Source organism: Thermobia domestica, chromosome 4 (assembly GCF_964235325.1).
Source record: "Thermobia domestica chromosome 4, izTheDome1.hap1.1, whole genome shotgun sequence".
Lineage (NCBI taxonomy): Eukaryota > Metazoa > Arthropoda > Insecta > Zygentoma > Lepismatidae > Thermobia > Thermobia domestica.
Window position 1 is genome coordinate 292,519,692 of NC_137457.1, and position 23,813 is coordinate 292,543,504.

The 23,813-nt window shown below is 36.4% G+C and overlaps 1 protein-coding gene across 2 annotated transcripts in view; it reads left to right on the forward strand.

Moving 5' to 3' along the window:
- The window catches only part of LOC145684170 (uncharacterized), a 39,857-nt gene extending 19,017 nt beyond the window's left edge, over positions 1-20,840 (forward strand). The window contains exons 3-8 of one of the 2 annotated variants that reach the window (XM_081756160.1): positions 501-1,014; positions 4,364-4,682; positions 8,551-8,718; positions 10,752-10,952; positions 14,017-14,194; positions 18,357-20,840. In XM_081756160.1, the coding sequence (XP_081612286.1) occupies positions 501-1,014; positions 4,364-4,682; positions 8,551-8,718; positions 10,752-10,952; positions 14,017-14,146 (1,332 nt within the window). In that variant the 3' untranslated portion in view covers positions 14,147-14,194; positions 18,357-20,840. The remainder of the gene's footprint in view (positions 1-500; positions 1,015-4,363; positions 4,683-8,550; positions 8,719-10,751; positions 10,953-14,016; positions 14,195-18,356) is intronic. The other variant, XM_081756161.1, reaches the window with a different exon arrangement.
- The last annotated feature ends 2,973 nt before the right edge of the window (positions 20,841-23,813 follow it).

A 23,813-nucleotide genomic window follows, 5' to 3' on the forward strand; every position in this document is an offset into this window, starting at 1 on the left:
AGACCTTCGCATAACCGAGAGGATGTACTGCACATCAACCGCGAAACGATCCGACAAATCCTGAAAGAATATCTGGATAAAAGGGAATAACTGTGTGAAATTTTTGCCTCATTCTTTGACTGAAAATCAAAAACCACAGAGAGTCGAGTGCTCCACAGAGTTGATTAAGTCCGTGGAATCAGAGATTTTATTGCTGAATCAATTTGTCACGGGCGTCATCAAAACTTGGGTGTCATCAATATAAGAATCCATGACAGTTGGAAGCAGGATGCCGTCGACGACCGATGTTTAGAAGGGCTCAGAATCTTTTTTATTTATTTATTTACGAAATCTTCACGTGTCCTGGAAAAGAAAAATTTCTCACTTGGTAAACAATTTTCTGTCATTAGCAAATACAGAGTACGAGCATCAGTCCTATTACTTTATTGTCAAACTTTGTATAATTCCAGACTGTTCAACGAAAGATTTTAATTTCATTTTCATTTATTATTATTTTTTAGTTCGATGACAGTTCAGACTCTGACTGGAGCTTTAGTGATTCCGAAGAAAGTTGCAACTGTAAGCCCTCTTCACTGTCTGGATTTAGCAAGCAAGGTAGAGGTTATCCTATCAAAAGACTTAAACTGCCTTTAACTTCTGGAACAACAAGTTCCACCGTGACTTCTGGCAATACAAACAGTCGTTTAACAGGAGAAACTAGTAACTCGAACCCTGTACAAAGGACTTCCAATAGTAAAGAAATTCTTAATAAAAGCAGTAGTAGTAGTATGAAAATTTTGGGAAATGAAGTTAATAAAATGTTGGCAACAGAACACAGTGTTCAAAGTGAACAGGCAAAATGTGACAATACACTGTTATCAGGCATTGCTGGGAAAGTAGTCAAGTGTGAACTGTCTAGTGATGCAACAGAACAGCCTGGAACTCATGCGGTCTTTTTAGTTCGGCCCAAAGAAGAACCTAGCGATACTGCTGATGTGTATGAAGATGAATCACTAATTATTAAAGAAGAGGAAGGTAGGAATACAGTGGTTTTAATACGTTTTTGAGTCCTGGCCTTATTTATGTCAAATGTTCCCTGCGCCTTGCCATATTTGACAGTTTTTTTTTTCTAAATAATACTGCAGCTACATTAACGTATCTGTGATTTACATTAAACAATTGTGCCATTAAAAAAATAGCTGTGTCACGTGCGGAATATGTAAAGGAGTGTGATTTGTATGGCGTGATTATTGTCTCTATATTGAAACTGGAATTAGTAATAGATTTCCACCACTTCCATTTTTAGTAGACAGATTAGAGTGGAGATGAAATATATTCTTGAGATGCTTAAGGTTGGTTTAAAGGGACAAGTTTTGTCGACAGATGGCACTACAGTCTTTGTATCTCTCCCATGTATTTTTTTACCTTTCACGAAAATTCACGATTTCTCTTACAAATTTCAACCTACAGACTTCAGATTTTTAGAAAAGGATATTCATAATCTATCGAAGGTAATAATCCGTGCCGATTTTTTATTTAGAATTTTCTTCATTGTTGAAATGGCTTGATTGTTGAAGTGGATATCCAAACCTTTAACAGTGGAACTGTTTCAAAAAAATGAAGAAAATTCTATATAAAAAATCGGCACGGATTGTTCCCTTTAATAGATTATGGAGTTCCTTCTTTAAAAATTTGAAGTCTCTATGTAGAAATTTATAAAAGAAATTGTAAATTTTCGTGAAAGGTAAAAAAAAAAAAAAAAAAAAAACATGGGAGAGATACGAAGGCCGTAGGGATATCTATTGGCAAAACTTGTCCCTTTACACTAACCTTAATTGATTGCAGAAAACCGCGGGGGGCACGGTGGCTCAGTGGTAGAGCGCTTACCTTTGGTACGTGGGGTCCCTGGTTCGATCCCTGTCCAAATAAGTTTGTTATGAACAACATCGTGCCCGTGGGTTTTCTCGGAGTACTTCCGTTTTCTCCCACTTTCTCATTCCACCAAGTGTTCCATCATCCTTCAGTTGCTTTAATCATCGTCTCCCTAGCCTCAAGGGCATAATCGTGAGACGTTAAACTCAAAAGATTTCATATCATTTCAGAAAACGATTCTGACTATTAATTACTGTTTTTACTTTATAGCGATCAACGTTAAACCCGGAAATGGTTGATTTCTGCCACTTCCACTTTGAATAGAAGTTGAAGAGAAGAGATTATACTTATTGCTAGAATGCTAAATCGATTTCAAAAAACAGCTACTCGCTATCTTTTCTCTCTTTTTGCTTATGTAGATCAATATTGACACCGGAAGTTGTAGCAGATTTCTATCACTTCCGGTTTTAGTAAAGACGTGAAGATGAAGGTGAAATGTATCCTTGAGAGGCTTAATTGCAGGAAACTCCTTCGTGTTATGTATTACAGTTTTCGCTCTATAGTGAACGAAGTTAAACCCGGAGGTTGTTGACTTCTACCATTTCCAGTTTGAATACGAGGTGTGAATACGAAAAGTAATGAGAATGATTTTCTGTTAACGATGAATTTTATTACCTTTACAAATCCCCTTCAGAATAGTCCCCGTGGGCAGGTACCCAGCGTTAGAGACGTTTCTTGTAACAATGCTGGAGTATCTTCCATCGTAGGTTACGCTCTTCTGGATATTATCAAAAATACCATATTACGCTCTTGGAAGTGGTTTTTAAACAAGGGAAATAAAAAGAAGTCACAGGAACTGAAATTCGGCATAGAGGGGAGCGGGGAAGACACGAAAAGCTTAAAGTTGCCAAAAATTCATCCTTGGAGACTGTCGTGTGACATGGTGCGTTGTCGTGGTGCAGCATCCAAGTATGTGCAGTGCCCTTTTCTCGTGTCTAAATCTTGAGTTAAAATTTGATGATGGTAAGCACTTCAAGTGTAGCTCACTACTGATCATTCTCGCCGTCAGTTGATAATTTGACCTCACAAGAGAGTATCATTCGTTTTTGTGATTGTAGGTCTTCCCGTTCGAGGTTGGTCTTTTACTTGTTCTCTGCCTTCTAAAAAGGACTTGTGCCATCCGAACACTTGTGCCCTGAATAAGAACTGTTCTCCATTAGCCCTTTGTAACTTTTCGTAAGTCACAGTAGCGAATTCGCCAAGCTTTACACAAAATTTGATGTCATAACGTTGCTCAATTTTTTTCCTGGCTTAAACTTCACTTCAGACGTTCTCAACAATCGTGTAGCAACTGGAGCAAGTTCAAACTTGTACTAAGTCGACGGCAAGAATTAACTGTCGTGTGAAGATGGAGGTAGCAATGTTGTCAGTTTGTGCACAGTGTTACCAGCCTCATTACTTTCGTAACACATCTCGTATTACCTCTTATCAACCAGCTTGATCTATGAAGTAGTTCTTTAGATTTTTTCTCTCTCTAATGGACGGACAGACAGGTAAGTACATAAAAGTGTTTTGATAAACCAAACTCCTCAAAAGTCATTGGACCGGAGATATATAACGAAAATTGTTTGTGGTCCATGTCAAATCGAAACTCTTTATCCATACTAGAGCTTAAGCGTAATGTCCACTAATGTCCAAAATTATTGTCGCATGTCCATAAATATGTTGTTGTAGGAGTATAATTTGATAACAAATTCGCCCGGTATTTCTTGTAATGTTAGTATGTGTAGACATGTATGTGGAAAATTTCATGTCAAAAGAGCAGTAAATAAGAATAATAAAGAAAAAATAAAACTTTCTTATCCATTTAGCAACATTTTGTTTTACTCACTCTAATTTACATATTTATAATTCCCTATGAAATTTACCACAAATGTACATTTCCGGGTTACACAAATAGTATCAGTATTAAAAGTATCCTGCAAAATCATTATCAAATTGTTTTCTTACAAGAAGACAGTTATAGATATGCGACAGTCATTTTGGACATGAGTGTACATACTACTTTAAGATAAGTGATTTAATAGAGTTCGTGGTAATTAAAGGTAAGTAAGTAGCCGTAGCGACATGGGTTTAGTAATTAGTCATTGCAACTAGTCTCGATCCACCTGTATTTGCTGAGCTCCCTTGTGCCTAAGCGGTTAGCGTACGCGCCTTTGGTGTAGGAAACCCGGCTTCGATTCCCGCTGGGAGCTCATGTGATTCGGATCCCACGTTAAGCTGTAGGTATACGTCTCATATAGCCTCGCTGCTGAAAGGGACGCTAAACTCAAAATGAAATCATATCATATCTTATATATTTACTAATATATCTTTTATTTTGATTTTCATGTGCGTACACTAGGTATATGAATTTCTGAGTTTTATTTATTTTGAACTTGTATCCATCATTGAAATGGTGAATACCGATATAAGAGATAATTTTTAACTTTTTTTCTTTTTTCTTAACTAGAAAACGTCAGCGATTTGGTAGAACGTCAGTTCACAGCTGACGATTGGGACAAAATGAAGCCTATCATTCAGCGAATTCAGCATAGTTCTGAGAACGGCTCGTGGTATAAAATACGGAAATACTTATTTCATATGCCGTATCTCAAACGCATCAAATGCAAATATTGTGATCTCAAAATTGAGGGTCCTTCTTCGAAATACGAGGACCACATTACTTACGAGCATAATTCTGCCGTCGTGTATCCATGTGAATTATGTGGATCCTATTTGCCGATGGATACCTACGTTCTTCATTGGTGTGATCATCAGAAGAAATATAGGTGAGTAAATTCAGATTTTCTATATAACTATTGCAACTTCCATATAACTTTTTTTTTTAACCATGTCTCAGCTGATTTACTTAGATTGTTTCAGTGTGTTCTGTCAGTTTATTATGTAACTTCTTAAAATTATACGAGGGTAAGTCAAAAATTATCCGCAATGTAGCTACAACTTTTCTCATATTGTTCGTACAGACCTCTGTCTTCGTTTATTTTATTATGCTGTTGTGGTCATGCTGTGAAAGTTTGATCCTAATTCCTCCATTTGTCTTCCTTTTGTTGCAAATAGATCATGGCCGCTCCGTTAGAAATTTGCACCAAAGAGGAACAACGAGCAGTGATCTACTTTTGTGGTCGAAAGGTGTATCAGGGGCCGCAGCCTATCAAAGACTTTCGGCACAATACGAGAACAGTCTCAACAGAACCATGTCACGTGCACGCTCAATGTAATCATCATTTGTGGCCATAGATGGTCGTTCGACTCCTTCCTTGTGCGTTACACTTGTGCGGCCATTTGTTATAATTTTTCAATCCATTCGTAGACATTCCGTTGCGGCAAGACACTGTTCCTATATTGTGTCGAAAGTCTTTGATGGATTGGGGCCCCTGATACACCTTCCGAGCACAAAAACCGAATCACTACTCGTTGTTTCTCTTTGGTGAAGACTTCTAATGGAGCAGCCATGATTTATTTGCAACAAAAGGAAGACAAATAGAGGAACCAGGGTCAAAATTGCATAGCATGACCACAACAACATAACAATAAAATAAACGGGGACAGAGGGCAGTACAAACAATATAAGAAAAGTTGTAGCTACATTGCGGATAATTTTTGACTTACCTTCGTAATTACAAAATATATAAAAAAATGTTTCATTTAAGCTATAATAAGTGATTAGGTATAAATAAGATAATAACTCCCTCATGGCTATATGATTAGCATATGCATCTTTGGTGCAGGAGATCTGGCTTCGGTTCCCGGCACGAACTCATGTGGTTCGAATCCCACGTTAAGGTGTAGGTCTATGTCTCATATAACCTTGTTGCTGAAAGGAACACTAAACTCATATCCGATCCAATTATATAAATAAGTGTTTTTAAACGAGATCGTATCAATTAAACATATTTCAATATACGAAAATCAGTGAATTATATATAGATACTTATCAATCTAGTAAAGTACCTGGAGCTGGAAACACGCCAGATATCTGAGTTGGTTACAGCCATTCAGTGACCGCAACCCTGGGCTGTTGGTGGTGGTATTTTAGGGCAAACTCCGTATCATATAAGGGACAGTAGAACGATAGTGAGCAGTGAACTGAGCAGACGGTAAAAATGTGGAATGGATAAACTGGATACTAGTGGTGGCCACAAAAACCGGTTTTTCGGTTTTCTCCAAAACCGTTTTGATTTTTCAACGGATCCGGTTTCGGTTTTCTTCAAAACCGGTTCCGGTTTATTCCAAAATTTGATCTATTTCTGACCAGAATAGTGTTTCGTTCTCTGGAAACCGAATCCGTTTTCACAGAAATAGTTTTGTGTTTTCCAAAGGTTTTGGGGAAAATCGAAATGTCGGTTTTTCAGGTTTCGGTTTTTCTAGAAACCGTTTTCCGGTTTTTATAAAAAAAACCGGTTTTGCCCATCCCTACTGTATACCACGTGAGGAGCAGTAAAACGTCAGTGACCAATAAATTGAGCTGACTGTGATAGTGTGAAATGGACGACCTCTGATTTCCAAGAGGGCAAATTGTTGGCGCTCGGTTATGTGCTGCGAGCGTCACGAAAGCGGCAGTGATGGAGGAACTCAAGCAATACCTCCCACAGCCTGTGTCGACAGTCACAGTTGCCGCGAGTTACATGATACGGACATACGGGATCGGGTTACACGGGCGAAACCATAGCGCTTTAGTAGGACGTCAATAGTGCCACAAACATGAAATATGGACCGTTGATGACTATAAACTTATTTCAAAATACAGGTCCTTATATGTGGCTGACGCCCAAACAAACGTATGAACTTCAGTGTATCCACCCAACCGTGAAACATGGTGGCCACAATATCCTGTGGTTCAGTGAGTCCTATGCTGACACCGATCGCGTCACTGCCTGTCATTGTGTCACTGCATCCCATTTTATTGAATCATGACCATCCTATGGCCCTATGTTATTTGTGGGAAATGACTCCATATTCAAGGATAACAGTGCGCCCATTCACACAGCTAGAGCTGTTTCGGTGTGGTTTTAGGGAACGTTGGGATGAACTTGAACAACTCTCCTGTGCGTCTGTGATCCGTTTTGTAGACATGAATCCGGGGCCGATTTTCGCCCTCATTCTCATCCGTGGAACTAAGTAATGCACTGCACGCGAAATGATAGTTAAAGTTAGGAATTAGATTTCTGGGCTTTCGCCATCTGTGACCAAGTTAATCTGTCGCGTATGAATGATCACGTCCCTCAGTGATCACACTGCCCAGGAAATTTGGGAGAAAGAAAGCAATGGGGAAGAAGGGAAGCGGCTAGGGACTGTTGTGTGAGGTGCGTTGCGGACAATCTTCTGAAAACCTGTTGATTTTATTATTATTTCATAAATAAATATTTGAATAAGAATACCAACATTTACCATTTTGCATGAAAAAGTCTGAAGAAGTAGTTTGCACTTGACGATGTTTTTTTTTTTTTTTTTGGGGGGGGGGGGCAGTTTTCTCAAAATTTGTTCAGTTGATTTCATAATAATAGTTATTTCATAAACATATATGTAACCAACAATTCTACAATACGACATAAATAATTTTGCATGATAAAATCTACACGTAGTAATTTACTCCTAGGGGTGACTTTTGCTGACTTCTGACAATTTTCTCAAAAACCAGATAAATTTGACTATGGAAATATCCCTTGATGCCCTAACCACGTGCTTATTTTTCTTAATGGTTAATTTAATTCACTCCTTCCTGGAGGTGATAATGGAAATCTAAAGAATTAATTATGGAACTGGAACATATTTGTGAAAACGTATTGTTTAGCTCAGACAGTTCAGTTGATTTTGTTCATATTTCATAAATAAATACAACCCTAGAATATGGCACGAAATAATTTATCATGAAAAAATCCACAAGGAGGGTGTGTTCATACAACTACTAAAACTCTTCGGGAAACATTTTCCGAAAACGCCTATGATAATTTTGTTCTTATTTCGAAAGTAAATATTTCCGTGATAACGGAAGTATGACATGACCAATTTAAAGTAAGAAAACGACAAAGTTTAGTGCGATCGCCCGTACCTTTTATTCAACAGATGAAGGCCATGAAAGGTGTAAATGAAATTTCGAATTTGATTTTTTTTTTTTTTTTTTTTTTTCACGTTCACTATAATTTGTTCTTTCCTATCATCATTCGAAAATATTTTTATAAAAATCATCCTGAGAAGGGTGATTAGTGCCATACTTACATGTCCATTTTGTCAGAACCTCAGCCACATTCTTAAATTTCCAGTACCACTTTAACAAATTCTTACACTCTTCAGAGTTCAGCTGATTCGCTACTGGCCGCTTAGTGGCGCTAGGTTCTTGGTACATATTGCCATCTTTGAGCAAAATTAAACTTTTTTTCCTTTTCCATATTTGTTCCCACCACCACCATGTGGGAATATGAATCTTTTATCTTGTTTTGAAGTGTATAAGCACTGAGTATATTTTTTTGAGTATCCCTCTTTCCCTTTACTCTTACCGATCAACTATTCTGTGTGTTGGGATCATTTTTTACTACTACCTACAAGCACTTGTTTTCCTTCTTTTATTTGGAATTTAATTCTCATTTGTTCCAACAGTATTTACTATATTCATATTATGGATTATTATTTGGTTTTCAGCTGTCCTATGTGTGATCTTCGCTTTGTTGATGAGACTCAAATGTTGAACCATAAGAATCTTAGTCATTCTACGAAGGTTCCCCGTTTCGATTGTGACCAATGCAACATGAAATTTCGTTCGGAAGAAAGCTTGCAGACACATTTAAAGTCTCATAAAACTAAGGAAGAGTAAGTATTTATATCATTGTTTGATATTTCATTATGTGTTTCAGAGTAATGCATCAGCTTGTGTTCCTTCAAGATCGAATGGTTTATTTTTTATATTTCTCAGTGTAATGCTTAATGTATCTAAAAGTGCTGGGTTTTTTATTATTATTATTAATGGTATACTCGTTCTTTTTTTGCATAAAATTTTCAAGTACAGTTTCGCATAGTTACACCTCAGTTCCTGCAGTGAATCATCTAATGAACTTCTTTAAATGGGGAATTAGTGGTTGGTTTCTTGACATAGGCACAAAACTTCATAAAAGCCCGAAGACTGAAGCGGTAAAGAATCAATGATAGTAGTTTTATACAGGTTTTGTAGATTTGCCCCAATTTTGATCTTACAGCTGAACAGAACTACAAAACAAGTGATGAGTGTGGTCTCCGCAACAGCATTAGCCCCCCCTCCCCCTTCTCCCCAGAAATCGAAGAGACTAGATAAAGCACTGATTTATACAGGAACAATCTGGATGGTCAGTTCTGATCTCCACGCCATTTGGAAACCATTTCCTCTAAGCTCTGTCCATATTTTATGAGAAATTTTAATAGTAATAAAGCGTCTTTCCTGCGTGTATGAGTACAGAAAGTTGATCAGTGTACGACCGACCGATTTGGTAACGCTGCCGCCACCTGTGTAGTTAGGCCAAAACCATGAAACCAGCATCGTTTTCAGTGTGATATCTCAGCTTGCAGGTGCAAGAACATCGTATTAGTGCCAGAAAGTGGACAGTTATTGTGAAGTGTATGTATCATAGCTCTTTTCTACACTCATATTTTGTAGAACTAAACAGTGAAACAATATTGCGAAAACGGTTTAATCATCGGAGTGACCAGAGCCACCCAAACACAAATGGGTCTATGCAGAAACATTTACTTACAAAACGGACCCTATGAGGTTACCAGTCGCCTGAGGGCTTCATGAAATTTGTCAACTGGAAGACGAGGAAAATTCGCCACCTCAACGTGACATGGACCAATTATCAAATCCGGCACAGTGCACTGAACCCACCGCCTTCTTGACCTGTGGCACATACAAAAGAGCTGGATTCACAACCTCCTTCCGCACCACATTGCTGAACGTAAGACAGACTGCTTCAAACTGAACGAAAAATACTTGGTAGAGTCTACATGGAAGACTGTTATCACATTAAATGAAGGAAAATTTATGTCACATCTAATGGTTACATTCGGGGAGCTACGTACCGTGACACCTCTTGCAAGGAATGTGCCGAGTTTTACCGCCAGTGCCGAAAAAGTTTTGCGCAGTCAATCCTGATTGCCCGTAATACGGTTACGATTGAAAGTAGGAGGTACTTAAGATACACAAAAACGTGAAGGTGGTGCTGCTTGCCTTTAGACATCTGTACAGGTGCTGATCTACATTGACAAAGCGTCCAGTCGAAGGGTACGGTGGCTTAGTGGTAGATCTCTTACCTCTGGTGCAAAAGGTCCCTGGTTTGCTTGAAAAGTTAATACTTACTACTTTTCCTCAAGTTCGTTTTAAAACGACAGTTTCTGATTGGATCAATACAGGTGATCTTATTAACTTCAACTGTGAAATCTCATTGTACAAACGTTCTGATACGTCCATTTGCTGTTGTGAGCTCTTAGTGGATAGAGTTTCCTTAAAATGCTTTTACAGGCACTCACACCGCATCATCACTTGACAGCTTAAACGATGTTTGCGGCCTGCAGTATGGAAGAACTTTAGATATCGTTAATTTTGCTACTGACATACTTTTTTCTTCTTCTTTTTTTAATACAATAAGGAAAATATTATTTTCGAACTCCTACAATATCTAAGTTTCAGTATTGAAAAATAATAGTAATAATACTAGGAAAATTAAAAATTATCATGCAATCACCATTGAGTGATTTGTCATGAATTGAGCCAGAGTACAAATCAAAGTTTAACAAAATGATCAATTTTTTTTTTCGATCTTATCAAACCAGTGTAGGTAATTATTTTTACAAATAGTTGATAATTTTATTTTCAGTTTGACAGTAGAATTTAAATTGGAGGTAGTAGAGTATGCTGAAAAACATGGGAATCTAGCAACAGAAAGATTTTATGGGATCCCTGAAGGACTTGTGGGACTTTGGAGAGGTCAAAAGCGATGGCTTAGGACGGGGAAACGAATGGTGATAAAGACAGATCAAATTCTCCAGTTGCTGGAAAAAAATGATGAAAATATGGAGTAAGTACTAGGATTAGTACATTAAAGAAATAGTTTGCATTATCAGTAGTTATTGCATGATACGATTATGGTAATAATATGGATGTAAATATGGTACCTTATTTTTATTGATTACCTTCATAATGTTTATTCGTGAGTTATGCTCCAACGGAACTAATATGTAAGGGCTGATTAATATATATATATATATATATATATATATATATATATATATATATATATATATATATATATATTTTAACTTATGTATGGTATACCTGCTGTAGAAACTTAGCTTTATATTCTATATAGCAGACAGATGTGCAAGTGGTTTTTTTTTTTTTTTTTTTTTTTTTTTTTTTTTTTTTTTTTTTTTTTTTTTCAGAACTGCGGCTGTAACAGGTGTGTGATTGAACGCGTTTGACTAACACTCATTTTTCTGCTTGGGAATCTTAATCAATGATTATGTTCCCGGTATGATTTCAACAACCAATCCTGTTGCCAACGACCAGACACTATATAAAGAGCTTCGGCTTCACAAATATCTGTACATGTTAGTTCTTTTTTTTTTCCCCCACAGAAATCACTAAAATTCATAACAACTTATGAACTTGTTTTGGTGACCACTGTACACTAATTCATAACTTAATCTGTACTAATATAAAAACAATCTAAGGCACTGCTTTTTACATGCGAGCAGCAGTAAAGAATATCTGTACAGACAACTTTAAGGTTTTCTATCACTTTCTATCTGAATTTCTCATACTACAAGGTTTGCAATAGGATCTTTACGTTGTTGTACTCCTTCAGGTGTAGAGCGTGAGCCAAGAGAAGAAACTGATATTTGTTCCCATTGCGAAGCTGCACAGCTTTAAGGCTCTTCTTATTCTGGAGTTGTCAATGAACAGGCGCCCGCCACTCATTGGAGTTACAGGGAATTTCCCTTGATTCGAACAGCCCGACAACGTTGCAAATGCACAGCCTATTTCACATGGAGAAAAAATGGAGAAAATTCTGTGACGTTACCTCTGAACTGATAAAGTTATAGCGCCATGTAATAAATTCTACTGTTTCAGCTTAGAAATTAGAAGCTTACCATTGGACTTAGTAGACCGAAATCTGTGATCAAATTGATATCATCCTGATTAGGATAGTGCCGTTGTGTGTTTTGAACATTACCTTCATTATGCACATCTCGTATATCTTCTGATGTCTGCTGTCTCTCAGGCGGATAGGGTACTGAATACTGGAAACTGTGTTGGACCAGAGCTATGGGTGAAGGCATGTCAAGATACGTATGATTAGAGTTTGAATTCTTGACGTTTTGATGGGTTCAACCACGTAGAAATAATAATGCATACTAGAGTCTGTGGGTTCTTGCTAAATTTGTGGTATTGAAAGTTTTTGGCCTCGTCCCTTGTACTATCCTAGGAAAAGGAAACAGAAAATATATGCATCCCTCGAATATCACTAATTCAAATTTTCTTTGAAATAATAACGAGAATTAAATCAAATTTTTTATTGTAGGGAAAGATTCTGCACAGCAACATATCAAATATGATTAAAGTCCTATTTCTATAGTAAAAGAAAACTCATTGCCCTCTTCTTGTGTTCTCATCATGTTTTCTTCACAATTGAAGCATTTTTACTCTCTGTTGACTTGTGTACTTGCATGCCATTGCAGTTTTCAACAAGTCATAGAGCGGGACACTTGCTTGCACACAACGAAGTCAGCATGTCAAAATAAACCTGAGATTTTTAACTGTCAACAAAAGAATAACGAGTGGACTCTTACCAAGGTCTTACGAAGGTGAAACCAACCTTATGGCACAAACATATCACGTAGCATGAAGTGCAGTTATATCATAATATAAACCTCAGTTTGGGGGATAACCTGACCTTTGCACCACCTTGTATATTACGACATATCGGTACGTATCGGTATCGGTGATATCGGCCATTTTTAGGTGTATCGGTATCGGCAAATGGACACTGATATTTACAGATATATTTTCCGAACTATTTTAATTTGTTTAATATTAACAGTGACATGTATATTTCATCGGTTCCTTGTAGACTTAAAGTTGATCTAAATTATTATCAATTGTACAATCGATTTCTTTATGCATGTGTACGCCTTTGATTTTACTACTCGTACTTAACTAATATTTTTAGTCCCTCGATGCCAAAATAGTGAAGAAAACCCAAAGGTCAGGATCATGGGCGCCTGAAGAAAATTTTCTAGGGGGGGGGGGGGCATTCCATGGTTGCTATATTACGTGTGGTATTTAATATACGTGGTTTGCTATATTACTTATACATTTTCGTGAGGCGGGGGGGGGGGGTGTCTCACTGCCCTCCCCCTTCAGACGCCCATGGTCAGGATAGCAGACCCGTGATTTCAATCCCGAACGAGACAGAGGTTTCAATTCAGAAGAAAATGCTATGGAAGAAACCCGCAAGACTCTGACTTTGTCATTTTTTCTCCTACTTACTGGTTAAAAACAATTAGTTCTAAAGTTAATAAATAGTTTTATCGTTTTTGACTTCGCTTAAATAACTCTTATTATTTTATGATACCCACAGCAACACCTGGTTCGGCACGCATAATAAAAATTTGTAACGGTAGTATCCGTTTGCATTATATGTATGTAATATAGACTAGTAAATACAATGTAACTATCAAAGTAAATTATCACTAAATATCAATCATTGACTCTTAGAATTAAGTTTACACTATAGAAGTATTTGCTGCTTTTTAGTTCATTTTATGTGAGCTGGATTAAATTTAGATGAAATATATTTTGGTGTGGAACCTAAATGAAATTCTGCTTTTTGTCTTTGTATGTCAAATTTTGGCCTTATATCTAATACACTTTAGTGCAATGTTGACCATTTCATTATTATGAAAATTCCTGATAATATATAAAGTATTGGTATCGGATATCGGTGAGAAAGTGGTATCGTCACATCCCTACGAGACAAGCAAAGAACAAGGAAAGATAAACGTAATTTAAAACTGGAAAACTAGAAAAATGAAACGTTCAAAAACTTGCAAAATATGATATTTTGTTTTTATGTGTAGTTCCAGAGCTAAAGTAATAGAAACCCTTCAGCAGAGCAGTACGAAATTTTCTCACTGTGAGTCCTGCGGAGAGATTTTTATGGATCAAGATGAATTCAAGGCGCATTGTGAAGAACATAATAAAACCTGAAGAACAATATAGCCATTGTTAGTTCTTTTACAACGAACACTCCGAAAGGTAAGTTCCTACTTTTATAGTAGAAAGTCGGTCTTACTTTGTGTATGGCAAAGACTTTTCTCCCTTTAATTCACATATATTTAGAGATCATCTTAAATTAATGAAACCTGAGGATTTTTTATGTTTACGAAATGTTCCGAGACACTATGTCCAAACTAATATATATATTGAATATTTAGTAAGTAAAGAATTGATATTCCCCTTGTGTTACTCTTAGATGAAACATTAGTTTAAAAAGGAAAGTAAATAAATAAATAAAATTCACGTGTACGAGGTGTGATCAAAAAATACGCTGAATAATTTTATTAGAAACAAAGTAACAAGCTTACATGGAATTTGATTTAATATCCTTCAAAATACTGTCCTTGGCTAGCAATGCACTTTTTCCAACGTTGAATCCATGGCTGGAAGGCTTCTTTAGGAAGGACGTTCAGCTGCTCTGTCGTGGCCCTCTTAATGTCAGGAATGGTGTCAAAACGTTTTCCTTTAAGCGCGGTTTTAATTTTTGGGAAGAGCCAGAAGTAGCATGGTGCTAAATCTGGTAGATAGACAAAGAATATGTTTTCGGCCAAACACTCGCGCATCAAAGGCAATGTGCTACACGGTATGTTTTCGAGATGAAGGAGGAAGTCATTTGCCCATTCAATCAGAGGTTAAAATGCTTTTCACGGACCCGTACGACATGTTTAGTCCTTCGGAAAACTCTCGTGTAATCACTCGCCTGTTTGAACGAATAATTTGTGCCACTGTTTGTACGTTTTCATCTATTTTTGACATCGGAGGAAGGCCCGATCGTTGCTCGTTTTGAACCGACTCCCTGCCGCTTTTTGAATCGCTCCTACCACTTGTAAACATTCTTGAATGTCACCACTTCATCGGCATACACTGATTTTGACTTTCGCGAGTTTCTTTGGCACTTTTTTGCAGTTTAAAACAAAATTTAATGTTGAGACACGACACTCTTAATACAATCCTCACTCTTCTGCCTCTGGAAGCAACTAACATGTCACAACTCGTTCAAACTCGACACTGATTGTATCAAAGATTTAGGCTTACCGGGCTTACTAGTTCAAATGGATAGAACATCGATAGTGGCACTGTGCAACAACATTCACCAAACTTTTTGACCACACCTTGTATTTCGTAATAGTTGGGAAAAGTTCGTACATTATTTAAGCAAGTTTTCCCCTCCCAGCCTTCAATTATTAAAAAGGAGAAAGAAAAGAAACTAATAGGTACCAGTACTTTCTTCTATTAATACCAATATAAAATTAAGATAATCTTAATTAATAGTATTTAAAAATATAAGTGTACTGGTACTGACGTATGCTTAGAATATTAAATATATACAATACATAAAATTTGCTTTCAAAGAGGACAAGAGTAGGGTGATCCTAGAACATTTTGACTAATAAAAATGGTACCCATTTGAAAAATAACATGACAAATGCTGCTCTACAACGATAAAACTTATACCCACAATAACTACAAGCAGCTGTGATTAGCCTTAACTACAACTCATAGTGTAACTTTTTCTTCAGCTTAACGTCCGACAATTATGCTTGGAGGCTAAGATAGAGAATGGTGATAATGAACGAAATGGTGGAATGGAGAAAGTGAGAACTCGAAGAAAACTCACCACAAAGCTTATTTGACGCGAACTGGAATCGAAGCAGAGATCGAGATATGAGCACTCTACCACTGAGCCACAGCGGTCCTCAGGATATAAACTATTAATTTGGCCCGACTCTTAAAAACCAGTAATTTCCCATATAATGTGTATGTTGTCAGTACTCTGAAAATTGGTTATTTGAGTCTCGAACTGACCACGTGTTTATTTTGATACTTGGCTCCACTCTTCGGACTTTATTACTGTGGTTCTAATGTTAAATTCATCTTTGTGTTTTCGTTAGCTGAAGTGGCATGTTGTTAAATATGTGTATAGTGGACTGTATACGTGATTAGCACTTCTCTTCGTTTCTTTAAAACAATTTGAAAATGTCTTAAATAAGTGTGAAACTAGAGCTCCTTCGTGGCTGTGTGGATAGGATACGCGCCTTTGGCGTGAGAGACGCTGGTTCGATTCCTGGCGGAAGCTCATGTGGTTCGGATTCCACGTTAAAAAGCTGTAGGTCCACGTCTCATATAGCCTCGCTGCTAAACAGGACGCTAAACTCTAATCTGACTAACAATGTGAAACGAAACTGTTGTGTAGATAAAGAAGTTCGGTGTTACTCGATGGAAACATGTTTTATTGCTGGGCAGGTTTTATTCCGCGTCACCACATTTCTGATAAAGATTATCACCCTTCCTCTTAAAGCATTGCAAAAGAATTTTACACATATCCACCTTGAATCACATTGTTCACGGTTTGTGTCTCGGGGTTCACTTTTAATAATTTTTTCCCCACTGCTCTGTAGTCACAATTAGTCGCATCATCCAACTCGTAAATGATACGACAGTCAGCTTTAATGAAATGATTCACTGTTCCTCTATTAATCCCAGCTACTACTTCAATAATTGTCAACATCAAGTGTTTTCTTTTACGAAACGTCTTCCTTTACCTTCTTGTAATACGCTACCAGGAATTGTTTTGGATTTCTGGTTGTGCCTGACATCTGTCTGTTTTGCTTTCAGAACTCTTTTTCCGAATAATTGTTTAATTAGTTGTCTGCAAAAGAGTAAATAAAAATGTGTACGTTAGTATTGTATTAGAAATATATGGTTTCATCACAATCATATATTATTAAGGTGAGGTCATTACTTTCAGAATCAGCCTTCGAAGTCTAAGGTGTTGAATTTATGGGAAACACTTAAAATTTATCTTCTGCAGCATTTCGTTACCAGCTTCCTGTTAACCCTTTTAGGATTTCCACTTTTTGAGGTAAATTTTAGGCTTTCAATTAAACAGCCACTGCTTTCTTACTATTTATCGTAAGATCATGGTTCATACTTTTTTTTCTTTCTTCAGAATAGAGCATGCTTTCCACTGGTACCACTCGCTTGTCCGTATTATGCACCAGAAATGTAAAAATCGAGAAAAATGGGAGAATTTTCTAAAAACTTTTTTTTTTTTTTCGAAATTTTTGCGCTCCTCTGACCCAGGCTTGGGTTGACATAGGAATCTGGAATTTGATTTTTAAAAGAAACGTTGTTATGTACATAATACATGTGCAAAATTTCAATCTTGTATCTTGAAAACTAAGGCTTGGAGAAATTTTTGAAAGTCTGAAAGTGACCTCTATATATATATATATACTTTAAAAATGTACTGCATCATTACTATTTGACCTAGAGTCATGGTTCAGACGCTATTTTCGTCATTATAACCGAGCTCTTTGCAACGGTACCACTCACATGTCTGTATCATACACCTAAACCGCAAAATTCGGAAAAAACCGGAAATTTTTCTGAAAAAAAATCACATCCTTGGAATAGTTGCGCCCCTCGAAACCGGATTCACGTAGGGATCTTAAATAAATAAATAAATAAATAAAATGAACTCAAAAGTGCACACAATCCGTATGCAAAGTTTCAATCTGGTATCTTGAAAACTAAAGGCGTGAAATTTTTTTGAAATTTGCCTTAAGAAAAAAAGACGCCTCTGCGCCCCCACTTTGCGCGCCAAGTTGATCATCCGGTTCTATGATGCATTTGGACGTTCTTTGGTCCATTCTTGACTCGACCAATAAAAAAATCCCGGCTTAAATACCTGTTATAGAACCTAAATAAGTGGTCAAAGACAACACTCCGCCATGGTATCTACAGATACCATAAATCCTAAAAGGGTTAAACATCATCAAGCCTGCTACTTTATTTCATTCTTCCTTTACTTTTTCTGCTGCGGGAAGAATAAAATTCCAACTTAAAGATGAGTGTACGAGGAATGTTGTAAGGTAATTAAAGCTGAAGGGAAAAAGAAAAAACCCTCAAGTTGTAATTTTATTCTTCCCACATCAGAGAAGTTAAAAAAGAATTGAATAAATTAGCAATTCATTTTCTTCTTGAAAAAACACTGCCTGATACAATATTAAACTGAAGCCGGTAACACGATATTACAGACAGGTACAGTTCATCAGCGTACTGAAAGATAATTTTTCTGTTGTTGCTTTAAATGATAATAATATTAATGAGTGAATAATTATTGTCTATTTTCTTCTAGCAGAATTGCCAGAAGCTGTATTGGACCAGGTTACCAAATGCAGAATATAACAGAGCACTGTTCTTCCACAGATAGTACGAAATATTTTTATGATACTGATTCAAAATAACAGAAAGTTTAAAAAGTGCCTTTTGCAATAACAAATGTAATACCATGATGTTAGTAAGGAATGAATCAACATTTAATCCAAATTCAAAAGATGGATTATGTTTGTATACTATTTTTAAATTGCGGGATATACTTATTTTATAGAATAGTTAAAGTATAAAATAACAGTTCCATGTGCTACTACTTTGTTTTAGCAGTGTTGAAGTATCGGTAGCCATTTTCTTTTGTAGCAGAACGCGACAGATCTCTCCCGTCTACTTTTCAAAAAAGAATTTATTTATTTTAAATATGTGTTTATTAATTTAAAGATTAACGTCACTTCTAGTAATAAGTAAATTTGGCACCCTCAGGCTAACAATTTTGTGGCCCATGTGAGTTTGTGGTGGACACCATTGTGTTCGTTTTTTAAAGGGGTTCCCCTTTCCTCCCACATTTTTTCCCACCTGTTCTTACATTATTCACTATCATAAATCACTCGTCTCATTTAGTCGACAGGGCGTAACCGTGCCGATGTAAAACTTGAAATTTCTTTTCACGATTTCGAGGAAACACTGAACGAATACGAAAGACCGATGAGTTTCCGAACATGCTTCGTGAATGCAGTCTGATTTCTTTCGCCATATTACTTTGCTTCTCATCGAATTTTATTGTAATCAGATACGCACATTTCTGATCACCTGTGGCGTTCCTACAGTAACTGGACAGTCCGCAACAGTGAACTGTGCTGGTATCTCTTTATGGTCCAGTAGACGAACACACGGGACGCGCCTTCGTATCGTCTCCAACAGAAATAAAGCCGAATATTGCAGGACGATAACATACCGAGTGACTTCGAACTGCGGAAAGGCTGCTGATGAAGCGCACGGGGACTGTCAACAGCTAAGTAGATGTAATCTGTTTGTAAACTCCATCGCCAGGGAAGAGAAAGAAAGAAAAAAAATTGTCGAAGATGTAACTGTTGTTTCGGAATACAGCGAACAATGCTTGACACCTTTGAACCCTGTTGTTTATATCTAATTGTTAGTGACTGTACCACATAGTTTTTATAGAAATGGAAATATAAGTCCTTGACGATCCGGGAAACACAGGTAACTGTATTCAACACTCGAACAAAGTTTCATTTGTATGAGCATTATCCGGCAAGCTTGTGGTTTTGTGCCGCCATCTCTCAGTTTTTACATCCATTGAAGGATAATGTGGCACCATATCGAATCGATTAAACTGTTGTCAAAGCTGTATTTGAGAAGTTCTGACGGATCATCTTGTAATGTACGGTTCTACTTAAGTAACACGGTCACACACAACTCACTTCCCGAGTAATCTTGAAGAACGTAGTTATCATTCTATCTGGTGTCAATGTTGAAATATGAAAAACCGGAAGATGTTTCTTTGTGCCCTGTATGTATGTATATACTTAGGTACATATGTAAGAATGGTAGACATATTCCTTACGTTATAAACAGGGATTTTAATTCTTGTGTGCCTTGATAGCAAAAACAAACAACAAAATATATATCAGAGTCTTTCTATTCAGTGATATCATGTATTACCATCTTTGAATGTGCAAAAAATATTGTATCAAGAAATATCATATTCTGTGGTATGTTTATTAGAAAGAAAAGCCAGTACTTAACGGGATTGAACGATAGCACGCGTTATCTCTTATTATTTCCAATGTGCATAGATTTTTGTTCAATCGGGGAAATTCGTATCAGTTTTAAAAGCTGAAGATACGGTACATGTATATGTTAAAGATTTTTTTAAACTCAAGTTTACTGATTCTGCTTTTTCTACCTATTTACAAAGAATTAATCACGTATCTCCAGTATGAAGATAGTATCATCTGTCTTAAGAAGGGAAAAAAAACATTAATTACAAATTATAGTGAGCTTAAGCTATATGCAATCATTTTGAGCATAAACGTCATGTTGAAGAAGTCATTAACCACATATTCCAGTATTTACAGGGAGAAACAGAATGTCACCATTCACTAAATGAAATATGTATACGAATCTGCCCAAAGTAAACCATTGTTCTCAAAATCTGTAAAATGATAGTTAATGACTTTTTACTTAAGACCGACGATATACATTTTGTAATTTCTTATAAATTAAACTGAGTGCTTTCTTTATTTCAATGTGGGGTTAAAAATAAATGATATACATTTCATTAAAATGTAAATATAAAATGTTATGTATATATATATATTTCTAAGTTGTTTATGATTTGTTGTAAGCTACAATATAATATTTTGTATGAATTTATTAAGGTTACTTTTACTGTTGTAGTGACTTGTATTTAAGACTAGTTACAAACATTTGACAAAGCCTTGTTATACAGTACAAAATAAATACAATAAACATTGTGCATATATTATGTATTGAAGTGATTTTTAACCTGAATCTATTGTGTATATATAAGAGTTTTTTTTTTTTAAAGCGGTATCGTATCACAGTTGCGACACAAAATCACAAAAATGCGATGTAAGCGAATTATTGCATTACAAAATGTGATACACGTATGACCATAACTTATTACGAAAGTGAGCTACTTTTGCGGTATTATTGTCTTCACTTCAAGAGAGACTCTTTCGATATTCATGTACTATCAAACGTCTAGTGTTAAATATCCTCTCGCTCGAAAACTTAGCCTTTGTTCTTTAAGGTGTAATTTAGATTCTCAATAATAATAACCAACCCACTATATACTACACACCTATTACTTGAGACTGGTCATAGAATTTATGACAAAGCTTCCTTGTGTACCTTGTCATTATATTGCATACAAATAAAACGACTTAATAAGATTTCAAGATGCAAGACCCTATCTTACGTTTCGGAAAAAAATAGCAGTGTCCTCTTTCCTGCCCTTCTATCTTTTTATAGTTGTTCAAGCTGTGCTAAGAAGTTAATAAATGACGCATCATCTAATTGCTAGATAGCATTGGATCAGAAATATTATTTCGCTAAGTCCTCTTACTTTCATTGAAAATGAGAAAGAAAAGAAATGTTTGGTTTAAAACTTAGAAAAGTGCGAAATGAACTGGATCCGATAGTATATGTCAGGAAATAAATATTTGTGTGGAAATTAACTTGTGTATTTATTGTAAAATGGATGTTCACTTCGTAGACTGCATAATCCCAGTTCTCCATTTCGTACGGATTCAGCAAAACTTAATATGAACGTACTCAAAACCAGCTAGTTGTTTAGACAATCTATAGGATAAAGTTAGCACTTTTTCTTTAAAATAATAATAATAATAATCAGGGCTTGAAAAATCCACTCGCCAGTGGCGAGTACGTTTTTACATTTGGCAAGTACTTACAAGTCAAGTAAAGTACATTTGGGGAGTATAAATACTGTGACTGCAAGATAGTCTGGCTAGCAGATTTTTTGGGTGATTAGTACTTGCAAGTAAGATTTTTTAAGCCCTGATAATAGTAAACCTGACAATAGTTTTCCTTTGTGTTTCTTTTTATTATCATTGTTTGTGGTATACAAAAAATGTTATTTTTTCCCCTATCCATACAAAATATTAAAATATAATAATGATTATTATTTTTTATACTGCCGAAAATGCAATACAAAAGTTACAAATTACTTCGAAAATTAAATTTATTTAGCAATTTGCGATGCAATAGCAACATATATATATTTGGATAGGGCACATACTAGTTCCTAAATAAAGTCTTGACCCGACTACGGTAAGTCCCATAGTATTGGAGCTATGGACCTCCAAAGTTAATTTTTTCATGTTTTCGGCAGCCTATAACTCCGAAAGGAAGCATTTGTGCAATCAGGTTGGTCCATACTTTTCGTCTTATCTTGATGCCAGGAATCATTTCACAAACGTTGTCGTTGTTGTTTTGCAACATCCTATATATATGTAGGATGTTGCAAAACAACAACGACAACGTTTGTGAAATGATTCCTGGCATCAAGATAAGACGAAAAGTATGGACCAACCTGATTGCACAAATGCTTCCTTTCGGAGTTATAGGCTGCCGAAAACATGAAAAAATTAACTTTGGAGGTCCATAGCTCCAATACTATGGGACTTACCGTAGTCGGGTCAAGACTTTATTTAGGAACTAGTATGTGCTCTATCCAAATATTCATGTTTCAGAATCATGTGGTACTTCCGCAACAATTTTTGTGGAGGTAGTTGGTGAGTACTTCAAATTATGTGCCCGTAGCCAAACTAGCTCTATAAAAATTGTTGCGTGAGTACCTTAGGATTCTGAAACAGGTATTTTTGGATAAGGCACATATTAGCTCCTAAGTCTTGACCCGACTACGGTAGGTCCCGTAGTTTTGGAGCTATGGAGCTTTTCATTTTTTTCATGTTTCCGGCGGCCCATAACTCCGAAAGAAAGTATTTGTGCACCTAAGTTGGTCTATACTTTTTGTCTTATCTTGGTGTCAGGAATCACCTCTCAGACTTTGTCGGTGTTGTTTTGAAACACCCATATATATATATATATATATATATATATATATATATATATATATATATAGGGTGTTGTAAAAATGGCGCCCACGGACCACAGAGCGTTATTCTACCAGTCAAAATAAAGCAAAAAATATATATATTTGTATACCTTTTGAGACCCGTCTGGAGACACAAATTGCACTATGTGGCAACGTCGCAAATAAAGAACCATAGATTAGATCTACCAACCTATCAAATAGTTATATCGATTCTTTCCAGATGGCAGCTTAAGTCGATATTGATTGACACTAGCATCACTTATTGGTGTAGCAATCGATTCAACTGCTTGCTGTGTACATAGAGCAATGCTAATGGCTCCAAGTTAATCTGCGACGTTGCCACATTGTGAAATTTTGATTCCCATAGCGGCTGAAGGAGGCTCCAGAGGGCAAATCATCATATAACATTTTCGCTTTATTCTGGCCTGTTGAATAGTGCTCTGTGGTCCGTGGGCGCCATTTTTAGAACACCATATATATATGTATAGGGTGTTAGTGAAGTATACTGACAAACTAAAAGAGGTGATTCTTCACATCAAAATAAGAGAAATATTCAATAAGAACCTGTGGGAAAAAAATGCACAGTTTTACAGCTAAGGCTGCCCAAAATTGTGGAAAGTCTAAATTTCAACCCGCGTATTTCGAATTCGAGGAACCGTGGAATGATGGTCCATATTGGCGTAAAACAAGTCATACGTGCACAATTCAAAAATGCATATTTCATAAATGTGTAATGAGTATGGGGATTCCCTACAGGATATAATTTCCAGACATGTTCTTATCAGAATTTTCAGATATATTTTGGTTTCGAGGTGGGTCCAAAGTAGGCAAATGGACAGCCTTGACAACAGCTGACAC